Below are 14,417 nucleotides of genomic sequence, written 5' to 3'. Positions count from 1 at the left end.
AATACTCTCGTATATTTATAACCAGAAAAAATATAGGTTTAATGCAAGTAGAATTTTATTATGATATGAAATCCAAATATCATAGGTTTAAAGAAAATAAAACTCTATTATAAACCGAAAAAGATTTCTTTATCTAAAATTCTATAACGTGATATTCATTGCTAATACTCTTCAAACTACGATAGTGATCATTACTTTAAAATAGCTAGTCTTGTGAATTACTTTGTTTTTCTTTACTTTCTTTTTTCCTATTTTTGGTACGGAGTAAGGTTTTTTGGACTTTATTTCAATTTCAAGTAGTACATTAAGTTTAGTTTAATTCAACCAAATAAAATGTGGGCTTGCAACCCCGATTGTGTTAACGTTTATCGTTGTATATTCTATGTTAGGTTTAATTTTGACATCTAAATTGTAGTTCGTTGTGCCGTATAAGAAGCATAAATTATGCCCGAGATAACACTTAATTTATTTTATTAATCACTATTTAGCTCTAAATTAAACTGTGTTGATTAGGTATGATTTGGAATACAAAGATATATATATATATCAATATCCAGTAGGTATACGAAGTAGTATTAAATGAACACACATAAACCGATAGAACAAAAACAATTATGCTTGTACAAAATTAACATAAACAATGAATAACCAATGAACCACGTAAAAATTATTTTCTATGCAACATAAACAATTATGCGGTACACCGTGAGTCCGTGACCATCGGGTGTCCCGTATTTCTGGAACGAAATAAAGAATAAATGTACGGAGTAATTGACGACAAATAAACAATAAAAATCAAAGTAAAATTATGTAACACCCCGACAATTCTCTCTTTTCTAAAATAACCTTTTTATATAAAACGTAGAGAATTATCAAGGCATTATCGCCCGTGTGAAAACGTAACGGCTTATTCAGAATTTTGCAGCGGAAAACATAAAACTAACTTTAGGTTTATAAATAATCGATTAAAGATTTAATCCCAAAAATCATCCAACGAAAATAAAGAAATATAAATAGTACGACAAGTTTAAAGTCCCAATTAACAAACCCAAGTCAACTTAGCAAATCAAAACTAAATACAAGCTCTCTATTCCCGATCCCAATGATGCAACATCTTCAAACCTGCAGATGGACAATGCTTATTGATCCTTAGAGACTGCTCACCAAAGATTGGGTCATCACAGGATCAATAAGGCATAGCCATGATCAACATGCACAAGCAAAAGCACGTAATCAGCAAAGCTGAGTACTACATACTAAATCAATAATAATCCTAACATGATTCTATTAAACGAACAATCCTAACATGGTACTAAATAAAACATAAGCAAGGATAATCAAGATATATTGACTTGAAGACCATATTTGACTGAACTAGACCTTTGTATCATTAACATTATTTTAATTGAAATAGTCAATGGACTGAGTTGTCTACTAGAAACTTCTTCTTCTTCACTAAGGAAGACGAGGTACGGGCGCGACTCCGTAAACCCCAATGACCTGCGATATCGAGGGACTTTTAAATAAAAATAGAACCGGTGATCAATCCGGCCCCAGAAAAAGCCATAGGCTACCCATGACCCCAACTCCTGATTGTCCGTCACTTTAGACGTGCACAGTCTAAAGCTATTGCTACTCTTTTTCACTTTACATGACTTAACTTTTAATACTTGGTTATGACTCATCAAACATAAATATTATATTCAACAAGTAAACACAACTTCTTTTATCTTTGAATTAAACCAGTGATCACAACATTCAACCAAGAGCCAATTCCAACTATTTTAATCCTTCCTTTATCCATATTTGAAAACCTTTATTAGGTATAAGGTTCAACTACCAAACAAGGTCCTCGGCCCTTATAAAGTAGTGAAAATCTAAAGAGGAACAACGATCAATAAAGATCTAAACCAATATTAAATAATATAAAGTTCCACAAAACCAACATGCTTGCATCAATATTCCATGCCAACATGATTCAATTCTTATAAATAAAGTTCTATGCTCAACGCATTAATTCAACGACATTGAACATGAAATTCCAACATAAACAAGTTCATAAATATATTCATCATATTCTCAATACAACACACATCCAAGCACACGGTATGTACGTACCTTGTGTAAACAAACTGATAGGCCACTTTAACGAATTCAAAAGTCGCCTACAAAGAATTCTCCGCCTAAAAACAACCAATAAAATTCCCCAATCAATATCCAACAATTTACAGCAATACTAAAGTACTCTAAATACACCCTAAACACATTTTGAACCATCCCCAATATCGAAACTTAACTAAATAACCTCCAAGAATAATAACTATTAAACTAATGATCCCAAAACGTTCTAAACTCCAATAAAACATCCCTTTTAAAATTTCCAGCAATATAAAATAATTTCAAACGTCCACAAAACATAATCAACGTTCTTAAAATCATAAAAATAATAGCTTAATAATATATAATCATTCTATTATAATTTAAATCATTAAAAACCTTAAAAATCCACACTTTAATAATTAAAATCATTATTTCATTTCAATTACCTAATCTGAAAATTAATAATTTAATTATGCAAACCTAAAATTCTGAAATCCACAATTAAATCATAAAAGCTTATAATTTAAATTCAAGAAACACAATTTAAATTATTGAAACGTTATTAAATTCATTATTTAAACATAATATGTAAATCTGAAAATTCTAGTTAACTCATAAAAACATATAATTTAAATTCAAGAACGTAATTTAAATTCAAGAGCATAAATTCAAATTAATAAACTTAATTAAAAGATGTAAATAACTTAGGGTTTAAGAAACAACCAAAAGGAGAGGAGGAGTGCTGGCCGGCGGTGACTAGGTACGGCGGCGGCAGGGCGTGGCTTGCGGCGGGAGAAGGTGTGGCTGGCGCAACTAAGGTGTTGTTCGAACAAGGGCCACGATTAACAAGAGAGTAAACAACCAATCAGAAAAGAACGAAAAAGAAAAGGAAGGAGGGAAGGGATGCTACCGTGCGGCGGCTGGCGGTCAGGGCTGCGCTGGCGGCGGCACCGAGGTTCGCGGAGGCTGCGGGTTCGAACACCAATAGCGAATAAGGGGTGTGAGAACAAATCCACGAGATAAAAGAAACAGGAACGAAGGAGGAAAGGACGAAGGAGAAGGAGGTGAGAGGCCTTACCGGCGGCGCGGCGGCTGGGCAACGGCGGGGACAGCGGCGGCAGAAGGAGAGAAGGTTGCAAGGTTTGTGAGTTGCTGCTTTCACGTGAAGGCTAAAGCAAGAAGAAGGGTTTGAGATATTTTTGTGATTTACGTGAAATAGAAAAGGGGTTATGGGTTTATACTATTGGGCTTTCCCAAGTGGGCTAGGACTAGAATTGAGGTTGATCGAATCCAAAAATTGTTAGGATTGTTTTTCCGAATTCAACAAGTGTTCCTAATTCAAATTCTTTTCAACATAAAATTCTAAAATTATTCTTGATTGCACAGACCGTTAAAATATTTAGAATATATTTAAATGAAATTAAATATACATTAAATATATAAATATAATAAGGTTCAAAAAAATAGTTAAGTATTTAGAACGTACTTAAAATAAAATAAATATACGTTAATTATATATTTATTATTTAAATTCGTAAATTCTATTAAAATATAAATAACTATACGTTAAAATATATTAATAAAATTTATAAATTTACGGGGGATTACAAATTATGACAACGAAATAAAAAAATTTGGAATTCAACTGTAAAGAAAAGGATGAAGAGTGATCATCAACCTCATCCTCACCCAACGCCATGCAACATCATATTCTTGCGATGGAATGAAGCACATACAATGAAGCCTCCGTACAATTTGGTGAGGGTTGAGATTTTTAATGTGAGGGTTGAGATTTTTAATATGTATATATATACACAAAGATAAAAAAAGTTTGTGAAATTTATCTTTATCGTATTAAGTAGTCAATCATGGTAAGACTCCCATATTATTTATTAATCTATCTTTATCGTATTAAGTAATCAATCATGGCAAGACTCTCATATTATTTATTTAATTAGTTAATAATTTAATAATATGTGATGACGTGGCAATCCTATGTGGACGCTCTCATTACTCTTGAAAAAACTCCCCTGTATATATATATATTAGATTACAGTCTAAACTGAATAAGGATAAATGGAAAACAGAAACAGAAGATGATAAATAAACTGATTCAAAGTTTAACCCTGATATTGCAATTACTAGCTTTAATACTGATGGCATTATTGGAGTTCAAACTGTCCACTGTCAACTTGCAGTTAACCAAAAACCTGACTTTCCCAAGCTTAATACCTTGGACTCTAATGGAAACAGGCTGATCTACTTTGAGCTCCAAAGGAATGTTTCCCGTCTGCTGCTGCTGCTGCAACGCCTGCATCAAAGTTTTCCCATACTGGTTTTGCCCCGAAAGTGAGACATCAGTTGCTGTTGTATTGAGCGGACCTTGGTAGAATGCTGGAAAAGACCCTTGACATAATCTAGTTTTCATATACCAAACACTCATTTTACCTCCTTTATCGTAGTATATTCCAATCTTCTTGTTCGGGTTCTTTGCTGTTACTCTGACGTTGAATCTAGCATACAGGCTAAGATCCAAGTTGAGCCTGAAATCGGTTATTCTGAGCCGATCAACCGAGTAGTTAGGGACTTTAGGGTGGAAAACTAAGAAGAAAACAAGAACAAGGATACCAATAACTAGTAGAAAAACAAGCAGTAGAGATAATATGCAGCATATAACTCTGCAACAACAGCTTCGCCTCTTTGGTGTTCTAGTAAGAGAACGAAATGGTGGTAATGACTGTTGAAAAGGGGGTTGATTGTTGCCCATCACGTCTCCTTTATCTGATGGAATCGAGCTGTTTCTTGGGACTAAAGGAACAGTTGGTTTTGCTCCTTTGTCTATGACAATGGAAGTTGGGTTTGGATGGATTCTCGGGTTAACCGGCATCGGGTCTGAAGGCATAGCAAAAATTCTAAATTCTAAATAATGAGTAATCTGTGTTCTTTAACTGGTAAATCAAATCTGAACGTAAAGCAAGCTACACAAGTTAGTTTGAGTAAGCTGGTTGACTTGTTACAAGTATATTTATGTTAACTTGTGCTAAAAGAGAGGTTCTTCTTTAAGTTAGGTGACCTGTTTCATTTCCTTTTACCTAATACGGCTAGTAGAGCCGTGGATGAAGCCTATGTTAGAGAGTGGTTGAGCTAGGATATTGTTTGTCATTTTTTTATTTGTTACTATGCAATCTTTGATTTCAAATGTATTGTATTCTTAATGCATTCAAAACACATCCGTTTGTACCATGCATACAATATTACTGTCCACTCATAGGTCCAACAAAAGTTTATCGCTAAACTTTGGCAATAATAGGAGCAACTTCTCAAGCTTATAAGTTTGTTTTCTCTCTCCTATTTCTCCAATGTGGGACAACTTACATGTGTTGGATTTCAACGCCAAAGTTATTTATAAATGCCATTTTTGTGATTTATTAAAAAAAAAAACAAAAAATGCCATTTTTGTGAAATCTTAATTTGCAAGAATTTGTGACAAAACAGTAATCATGGGCAGTATTTATCAAGAACAACTTTTAAAAAGACATTATTGTCAAGGAAAGCAAGAACAAATTTTCTTTTACTCACTTCCATCAATACCTTTACAAAATCTATATCTAATTGAAACATGTCAATACGCCAATAATTCAATCTTGGTTTGATTTTTTCACAAGTCTGTTTCAAAGATGTACTGTCAAGGCCCATGTATGTAGAAAATTTCACAAATCAGTGTTTCAAATATGTACTTTGAAGGCCCACGTATATAGAAATCTTTTTTCACATGTATAATTAATTCCGAATAATAATTTTCCCCTGATGGGTTAGAAATACGTACGAGGAAATATTTCCGGTAATCAAACAACACTACAGGAAGATTGTTCTGAAACTTTTGAATGATACTGTCACATTTTTTTTTTTGGTTAAGTCACTAATTTAATACAACGTCACACACAAACTTTATGTAAAAATAGGGCGTCTTTGTTTACTGCTTCTCTCAATTCCTGTACTTCAGCTTAGCTAGATGAATTGATGTTTAACCCAGCAACAACTTAGAACTTTGATACAGTAGAGCAGCATCTTTGTTAACTTCAGTAAGGGAATTGAAAGTTTTCTTCCATTTGGTATTGGAAAAATGACGAATGGATAGACCAATCTGTATTTTGTGTAGGAACTCAGTTATGTAGATATACTTTCATATAATTGAGCAGTATCATTGTTCGCATTTATCGTACCGGTTTAAATCTAGTTTGGCATGTGAATTACACAGCGTAAACACTTCCCACCAATCATAAGCTCGAAAGCTTTGTTGATATCAGCAAATTGAAGATCATGAGTGATAAATTGATCTATCGGGATTTCCTGTAGTCATTTTAAAAAAGTGTCATGTAAGTATAAATGTAAAGAAGAAAGAATAGAAGCAAGATGCTTTCACGATACAAGGATTTGTTTCTCCTATAACAGCATGGTACCATGAATATCTCCAAAGAAATGGCAATGTATGAGAAGTCAATTAAAAATGACCTTGTAATGATGCTTTTAATCTATGCCTATCCCATATACAAGTTAACCCATCAGTCTGATCAAAGTAGAACCGTGTATTTATGAAACAAGGATGCTTTTGATGATACAAATGCAGTATGATAGGATTCTATATCAAGTTCATATAGAATTTCCAGAAGATTTGTCTGTGTTATGAAGAGAAAACTCAAAGAACCAAAAGCATTTCCCACCAAGAATCCAGGATAGTTAACCAAGCTCAATTTTCGCCTGCTATGGATGTTTTGAATCTATTTACATTCTGTCAGTTCATGCACTTAATGGACCGACAGACCTGGAAAATATAGTTTGGAGCTTAGAATCTATTTGCATTAACAAAAGCTGAAATTCTCCAGTCTACTTTTGCTCAGTAAGAGAAATAACAACATGACACCTTTATGATGTCAAATTAACCGAGCACAACTACTGTACATGAGCGTATCGTTCAGCTTTTCAAAATGTTTTCTAGGAAAGGTAGTACTTTATTTGTGAAAATACCACCCATATTTAAGTGGGAAAATGTTCAATTCTCCTCCTGTAAAACTATTTTAAAATTCCTTACAAAATCGTGATGGAGAAGTCATCCTAAGCAATCAATCGAAAATTGTTGATCTCCAACAATTGAAGCTGCCCCCCTAAAAGTTGTGAAAGGTATTCCCTCTGTATTTAATAATAAGATACACTTTGACCGGCACGTAGTTTTAGGAGGGTGAGTTGAATAAGATGAAAGTGAGGTATTGAATTATTATTTATTGTTAGAAACTGATAGTGGATGAATTATTTATTGTAGTAAAAGATGATGTGAATAAGTGTGGGGACCCGAGAAAAAGATTAATATAATTGAAAGTGGGGACCATGACATCCAAAAATAGGAAATGTATCTTTTAATTAAATAAGGCCGATTATGGGAAGTGTATCTTTTAATTAAATACGGAGGGAGTATGTTTTAGGAAAGGGTAGATTGAGGGTTTATCATTTTGGGAAATTGGGGTCCTAGTAGTTGTAAAAGCTGATCTTTTTATTTTTACAATTGCTCTGGATTTTCATAATTAGAAAATATCAAGGGGGTATTTGGTTCGGGTATTGATGCAGGAGCATGCATGATGCGTATGCAGGATACGTTTCAAAACTCTTCATATCTTTATTGCTTAATTAGATTTTACTCATGATTTTTTTGTCTCACTTTGGACGGTTTTCTCGTTTTAGGCGTAGTTTAAATTTCAGTTTGAGGTATGTCAGATTTCCTAATTCAATTAGGATTGGAAGTTGGTTTTCTAATCCTAATACTACCTGTTTGGTAGCCGGTAATAAATTGTGGAAATGGTAATAAATTTAAGTGTTATTTGACAAGAAAATAACACCACGATGTCAATAGTAATGAAATTTTGTCTCAAACTTGGTGTTTTTCTTCATAAATTTGCATTCCCACCTAATACCACTCCCCAAGTGGTAATGGATGGTAATAAAATTTTATAAAGAAAAGAGATAATTTTGAGTGAAGTAGCATTACTATGGAATGTATATTGACTTGGATTTTCCTTACAAATTTACGTACAAATTCATTCCCGTTGACACCATTTATGACCGCCTACCAAATAGGCCGTTAGGATTCGGTCTTAGCTTTCGTATTTTGACTTGGATTAGTTTTTCTACTTGCACTAGGATTACGTTTCCTACTTGTAATAGGATTAGGTTTTAATTTGTTGCTTTAATTTGTGTGTTTTAGGGTCTCCTAAGCTAGTTGGGAGTTCTATTTTAGGTCTGTTTTGTAGCCAATATAAAAGCATATTTATGTTCAATACAATTGAGACATTTATTGAGATATAAAAAAAAGTGATGCTTTGCATTGCTTGTGAGTTTAATTACTTACTAAATTTATTGTATTTACAAGAGTGGTTTAGGATCAAGAACATTTGAGTGTTAGATCTCGTTCATAGGAGTTTCAGGAGTGATCTCTTGAATTTGAGGATTCGAATTGTGAGTTCATGAGTGTGCACCAAATATCGGTTACTTCCGCATTGTGAACCAGATATTCATCAAGAGAGCTTCGTTTATACATCAATTAGTATCAATTCAGCCTCATTCAACATCAGGTCAGATTTGCGTTACAATCAGTTGAGTTTTGCGGTTTCTTAACCTCCAAGATTCGTCAAGGAATCAATCTCTTCAAAGATCGTTGGTTTTTTTGAAAGTTTCATCAAAGTGAACCTTGAGGAGTATCAAGCACGAAATAAAACTGATTATCCGAGTTGTTCTCAACAAATTCACGCTTCAAGGAGCGAGAGAAAGTTTTTGCTTACTTTGGGCACTGTACTAGGTGGTTTTCGTTGATTCTTGTTTCGTCAGAATCAAGAAAGATTGAATATTTATGATGTGAAACTTTCTATCATTTGCAAGTAACTCCTTCTGGACAACATCAAACTTCCGGACATTCAAAACTGGATATAAGGTACTATTGTTCCTTAATTCGTTTTTTGTTTCTGTTCTGAGACCAACTTGTGATTGGTATTGCTGGACTTTTTGGGACTATATTTACTGAAAATTGGTGAAGAACATTTTGGTTGATCGTTGATTTTAGTTTCATCAATGCTGTATCCTTTTTAAAGTTCCAGATTTGCGCAATGTAGATGTCTCGTTTCCAGTAGCGTCTGAAAGTTAGTTGTCAAAACGTTTTATTAAATATCTTTCGGTTTCATTCTGAGTCAAAATTTGCTGAAGTTTTGTTCTGTAAATTTCCGCGGGCTTTTGGATCAAATTTGTGTTTGATCTGGTACATTTTGCTGTTATGCGATAATATTATTGTTTCTAATCTTTTTGCGTATCAAACAAATATGAGTGTTCTTCATTGGAAGTTAGTTCTTCTACAAGACTTACGAAGTGACATACTCCCTCCGTCCCTTAATACTCGCACCGTTTCTACTTGACACGCTTGCCAATGCACAACTTTGACCACGAATATATTTAACTACATATTATAAAAACTTGTAAAAAGTTAATATTTTGAAAATATATATTAAGATGAAGCCAACAATATATTATATACTAACATTTATTTTCATATACTAGAAATAAAATAGGATCAAAGTGAATTATGTGAATAGTGCGAAAAGTCAAAACGGTGCGAGTATTAAGGGACAGAGGGAGTAGATACTTATAATGATAATTGTCGTCCAAGATCAAAAGAGATTTGTGATGCCCTACTTCTAAAAGCTTTAATCAAGGCAATAGCAAGGTTAAGTTGTTGAAGAATTCCAGAAAAGGGGAATGAGCTTGATTGCGAGATTTCATCTGAACTTGTTTCCAACGTCGCATCTGAAACTTTAGATGATATTTGTGCTGCTCCTAGTCTTGTTCGTCCAAGGAAAAAGACCTGGAATTTTTTTATACTCCCTCCGTCCCAAAATGTTCTTTACGTATTCCACTTTGGGTGTCCAATATGTTCTTTACATTTCCTTTTATATTATATGATAAATGTTTTAATATTCTATCAAAATTTGTGTCAAGGATTATTTTAACCAATTATATTCATTGTGGTATTTAATCTCTCGCCCATTTCCATTGGGGTATTAAATCTTTTCCATTTTCCCAATGTCAGATTTTTGATAAAAGTGAAAACATTATAAATAAAACTAATTTGCATATTTTAAATAAAAATAATAGAGCAATCTTAGTGCACATTAATTAGTCGTTAAATCGCGTGCAAAATACCAAACGTAAAGAACATTTTGGGACGGAGGGAGTACTATTTTTGGCCTTACGCCGGATTGGTATATTAGTACTTTTGGGGTTGACAAGAGTATTATTTACTAACGTTGTGACAGTTGAATTCAAAGACACTACTTTCAAAGATCCAAGTAATTCTTTTCATCTGTTTCGGAGTTTCATGGATCATGCTACAAATATTATGTGAAGTTCATGGCGTTTCTGTTGAATTCTTGCTGTGGAGATATGGTAAAATTTGGGGGTGGATTTTTTCCTGAATACTGGGAGAATGATATAGAAGCAAGGAGACTCAAAGTTGACTTGATTCCTATGCTTTCTGATGGAATGATTTGGATGATTTCATGGTTAGGGGATTGCTGAATTCCGTGCTTGAACAAACATGAGGACAAATTCTATTTTAAGAAGGGGGTATGATGCGGGAGCATGCATGATGCGTATGCAAGAGACATTTCAAAGCTCTTCATATCTTTATTGCTTGATAGATTTTGCTCATGACTTTTTCGTCGCACTTGGGACGGTTTTCTCATTTTTGGGCGTAATTTAAATTCCAATTTGATGTATGTTAACTTTCATAGTTCAATTAGGGTTAGGAGTTGGTTTTCTAAACCAATTAGGATTCGGTTATAACTTTCCTATTGTGGGTAGGATTAACGTTCCTAATTTCACTAGGATTAGGTTTCTTACTTGTGATAGGAATAGGATTTAATTTCCTACTTTAATCCGTGTGTGTTAGGGTTTCTTAAGCTAATTGAGATTTCCTATTTTAGATCTATTTTGTAGCCTATATAAAGGCATGCTTATATTCAACAAATTTGAGAGATTTATTGAGATATTAAAAAATTGATGCTTTGCATTGTTTGTGACTTATGAGTTTAATTACTACCTTTATTCTAATTCCAAAGGTGGTTTAGGATCAAGAACATATAGGACTTAGTTTCAGGAGTGATCCGAGTGTTAGATCTCGTTCATAGGAGTTTCAGGAGCGATGTGTTCGACATGTTCGATAGGGAGAAGTATCCATTACTTCGGGGTTGTGAACTACATCTTCATCAAGAGGTTTCGTTTAAACATTAGGCATTCATCTAAGGGAAAGTGAAAGAACTGGTGTTGTTTATTGGGTCTTATTTGTCATTACTTTTACCCTCTTTTATTTTTCACTTCACCCCAAAGTCTTCTAGGTTGATTCCCGAATGCACCCAGGTATTTCCATTCTCTTTCCCCCAAAACCTTGACCACCATTAGAACCATCTCTACTGCCCGACCCACCATCATGACCACGAGCACCCCCACCCATATATCACTGGCTGCCGACCCAACCATCACACCGGAGACAACCACTACGGCCGCCGCCACCCTGAAACCACCCTACCCCACCCAAAGCCACCCCTCCAACCCAAAACCAACCCACCCACTTGAAACCACTCCCCCAACCCACCTGGAAAAAACCCCCACAACGTTGAAACCCCACTCTCACCCTCCAAAACTCCATGAAGATTTTTTTTAAAAAATCAAAAGAAAAAATGGAACTTTCCTCTTTTTATTACTTTCTCCGTCGCAAAATATTTGTTAAATCACCTTTGCACAAAGTTTTAGGTGAAACGTGGTTGTTTGGTTTTCAATTGTTATTTTATTGAAGCATTAGATGTGAAAAGAGTTTGTGAGTATTTTTTTAATTAATTGAGAGAAAATTTTGATAGTGGGAATAGAGATATTATAATAATTGTGGGGTCATTCATAATTTAGAAATGTAATAAGTATTGCGGGACGAACAAAAAAGGAAAGAGTAACAAGTACTACGGGACGGTGAGAGTATCAATTATGGCTTTTGGTGGTAATTGCACCAATTTCTTTGTACCTCCCCAACCGAGTAACTCTTGAAAGCCCAACTAGCCTTGGCCCATAAAGATAAAAATGTGACTTTGTTCCACAACCAAATCACAAGGTAACGAAGCTAGTGAAAAGACCCTCAAGTTTTTCTTCAACCGCACAAACCACAAAATTGTCATGTCTTTCAGTTGCTTCAGTACTAATCCAACTGTTTTTTATATTAGTGTGTTTGTGTGTGATGACTTTCTATATCTGTAGTTTCTCTTTCTTTTTTCTTCCGGTTTTGTTTCATTATGTTTTGCAACCATTCTATTTGGGATGGACACGGGATCTTTTGTTTTGAACCATGTAACCAACTTTATGTCAAACGACTAATGTGGAATAACTAATAATAACAAGACAAACGTAGCAAATAATGCGAAGAGCATAGACTTTTGTTCACACCTTTCTGATGTACATGTCCACCAATTTTGGAATATCGGACTTAGGTTTCCACCCTCCAATTAGCGACCCTTTCAATGTTCTTCCAGAAAGAAGCAGTCCATAATGAGCTTTCACTTCAGGCTCCACTTTTGGTACACCAAGAGTAACAGTCAAACCCCACCCCTGGAAGAACGACCAAACAGTTATAAATTTGAAATGCAATCAATATAATCAACTAAAAACGCATTAGGAAGACATGGGGAATTACATCACAACATGAGAGCAAAGCAGTTGTTACAGTTCCAGTATCACCCACACACTCAAATGCATAATCTGCTCCTCCATTAGTCTTACGCTTAATGACCTACGCAAGAAAAAAATAGTAGTTAGAGCAGCAGCATAAATGTAGTTTATAATTAAAAGGTATGGGAAAAAAATTAAGCCAGACAAGATTTAACGAGAAACAACATTGCCTCTGTACTTGGTGTGAACAAAATCCACAATGTGAAGAAATATAAATTGAAAATGTCTCTTTGAACTTAATCTAAATTAACAATTTTACTCATACATTTGATATTACTAAGATTACAAAAGATACATAACATCTTACAAGCAATTTTGTGCAATCCACAACCATTTGACAGAGTTAAAAGACAACATTGAGGAAATGGTCAGAAGGGGGTATCTCTCCTAGTATCCGGCCATGCAAGAAGGTAACAAAAAATTAATAGCAACCGCAACCATCATCACAACCACAACCAGGGCGGTTCGTATCAGCTAGCTCAACCCAGAATAGAACATCCCCAACCGGTGGTGAGACATAAACCAAGAACACAACCAGAAACCAGACGAGAGGGCGAAATGAGAAATGGACCAGACAAAGGAAAACAACCGACTGTATTAGATGACCCATCCACGGAGGTACAATCAGTGCGGGAGATAAAAGTCCTAAGGAGCATCGCCACCTCGTCAATTATCACACCGCCTGATAGTGGCCAGAACCGCCTCCCATGCCGTAGTGTCCTTTTCAGTAGAGGACTGTCGGGGACTCATATATCCTCATGACGACCCGTTGCACAGGAGATGGAGATCGCCAACTTTCCAGTTAAACATGCCTGATCGACGGAGGAAGTTCGGCCAATATCATATTCTTGGAGGCATTCTTCAGCTACAAATGGACGAAAAGGAGTTAAACGAGCCTAAGTTACTCGGTGATCGGATTCTCTGGAGCCTTCTAGTAAGAATAAGGGAAGAGGAAGCAGGTAGAGATCTTATGGTTGACTTCCTAGTCATCAAGGTACCAGCGGTATATAACGTCAATATCTAAAGGTCGTTCATCCATGATGCTCATGTAGTAGTGTCTACTTACCACCTCACCATGACCTACTTGTCGAACATGGAAAAGACGTTAAGAGTAAGGGGCAGGCAGGAGGCTGTTACCTAAAAGCGTTGAAAACTCAAAGAAGGATGATTCCAAAGGAGAATATAACCAGAGAGGGCACTAGAAACAAAACGGCCGCACCAAGATTTGGCGATGGAAATTTTTGATGATACCTAGTGTAACGGTCCGAATGTTTTCACACCAGATCCGTACGGCACACTCTTGCCTTTTGGCGGCAAGGATGCAAGCCTTATGCGGAATGAGTGTCTTGTGACTCGTAGGGGCACGAGTAAGCGCGTGATTATGAATGTGCGCTCTTGCCTATTGGCGACAAGGGCGAGAGGTGAGAGTCGATCGGAGCGCTTGTGTGCGCACAAGCGGCACAAGCAGAATCGACGACGAGAATTTATCTGGTTGCGGGACTTTGTGGGATATG

General features: G+C 35.3%; 2 protein-coding genes across 4 annotated transcripts in view; both read right to left on the bottom strand.

The window, feature by feature from the left end:
* Positions 1-4,121: 4,121 nt before the first annotated feature.
* LOC110806040 (NDR1/HIN1-like protein 6) lies at positions 4,122-5,301 on the bottom strand. Its single transcript, XM_022011680.2, has one exon. It carries the CDS (start codon positions 5,000-5,002, stop codon positions 4,214-4,216), a length of 789 nt encoding a protein of 262 aa, XP_021867372.1. The 5' UTR covers positions 5,003-5,301; the 3' UTR covers positions 4,122-4,213.
* LOC110806039 (alcohol dehydrogenase-like 6) overlaps positions 4,640-14,417 on the bottom strand; it is a 41,173-nt gene continuing 31,395 nt past the window's right edge. Inside the window, exons 8-11 of one of the 3 annotated variants that reach the window (XM_022011679.2) lie at positions 12,869-12,964; positions 12,622-12,783; positions 6,324-6,450; positions 4,640-4,658 (exon numbers count right to left, since the gene is read on the bottom strand). In XM_022011679.2, the coding sequence (XP_021867371.2) occupies positions 6,334-6,450; positions 12,622-12,783; positions 12,869-12,964 (375 nt within the window). In that variant the 3' untranslated portion in view covers positions 4,640-4,658; positions 6,324-6,333. Of the gene's footprint in view, positions 4,659-5,853; positions 6,451-12,621; positions 12,784-12,868; positions 12,965-14,417 lie in introns of those variants that run through there. The other 2 variants (XM_022011678.2, XM_056836833.1) reach the window with 2 other exon arrangements.

This window comes from Spinacia oleracea, chromosome 2 (assembly GCF_020520425.1).
Source record: "Spinacia oleracea cultivar Varoflay chromosome 2, BTI_SOV_V1, whole genome shotgun sequence".
In the NCBI taxonomy this organism is placed as follows: domain Eukaryota; kingdom Viridiplantae; phylum Streptophyta; class Magnoliopsida; order Caryophyllales; family Amaranthaceae; genus Spinacia; species Spinacia oleracea.
The sequence above is the reverse complement of the archived record's forward strand: the minus strand, read 5'-3'. Positions and strand labels throughout refer to the sequence as shown.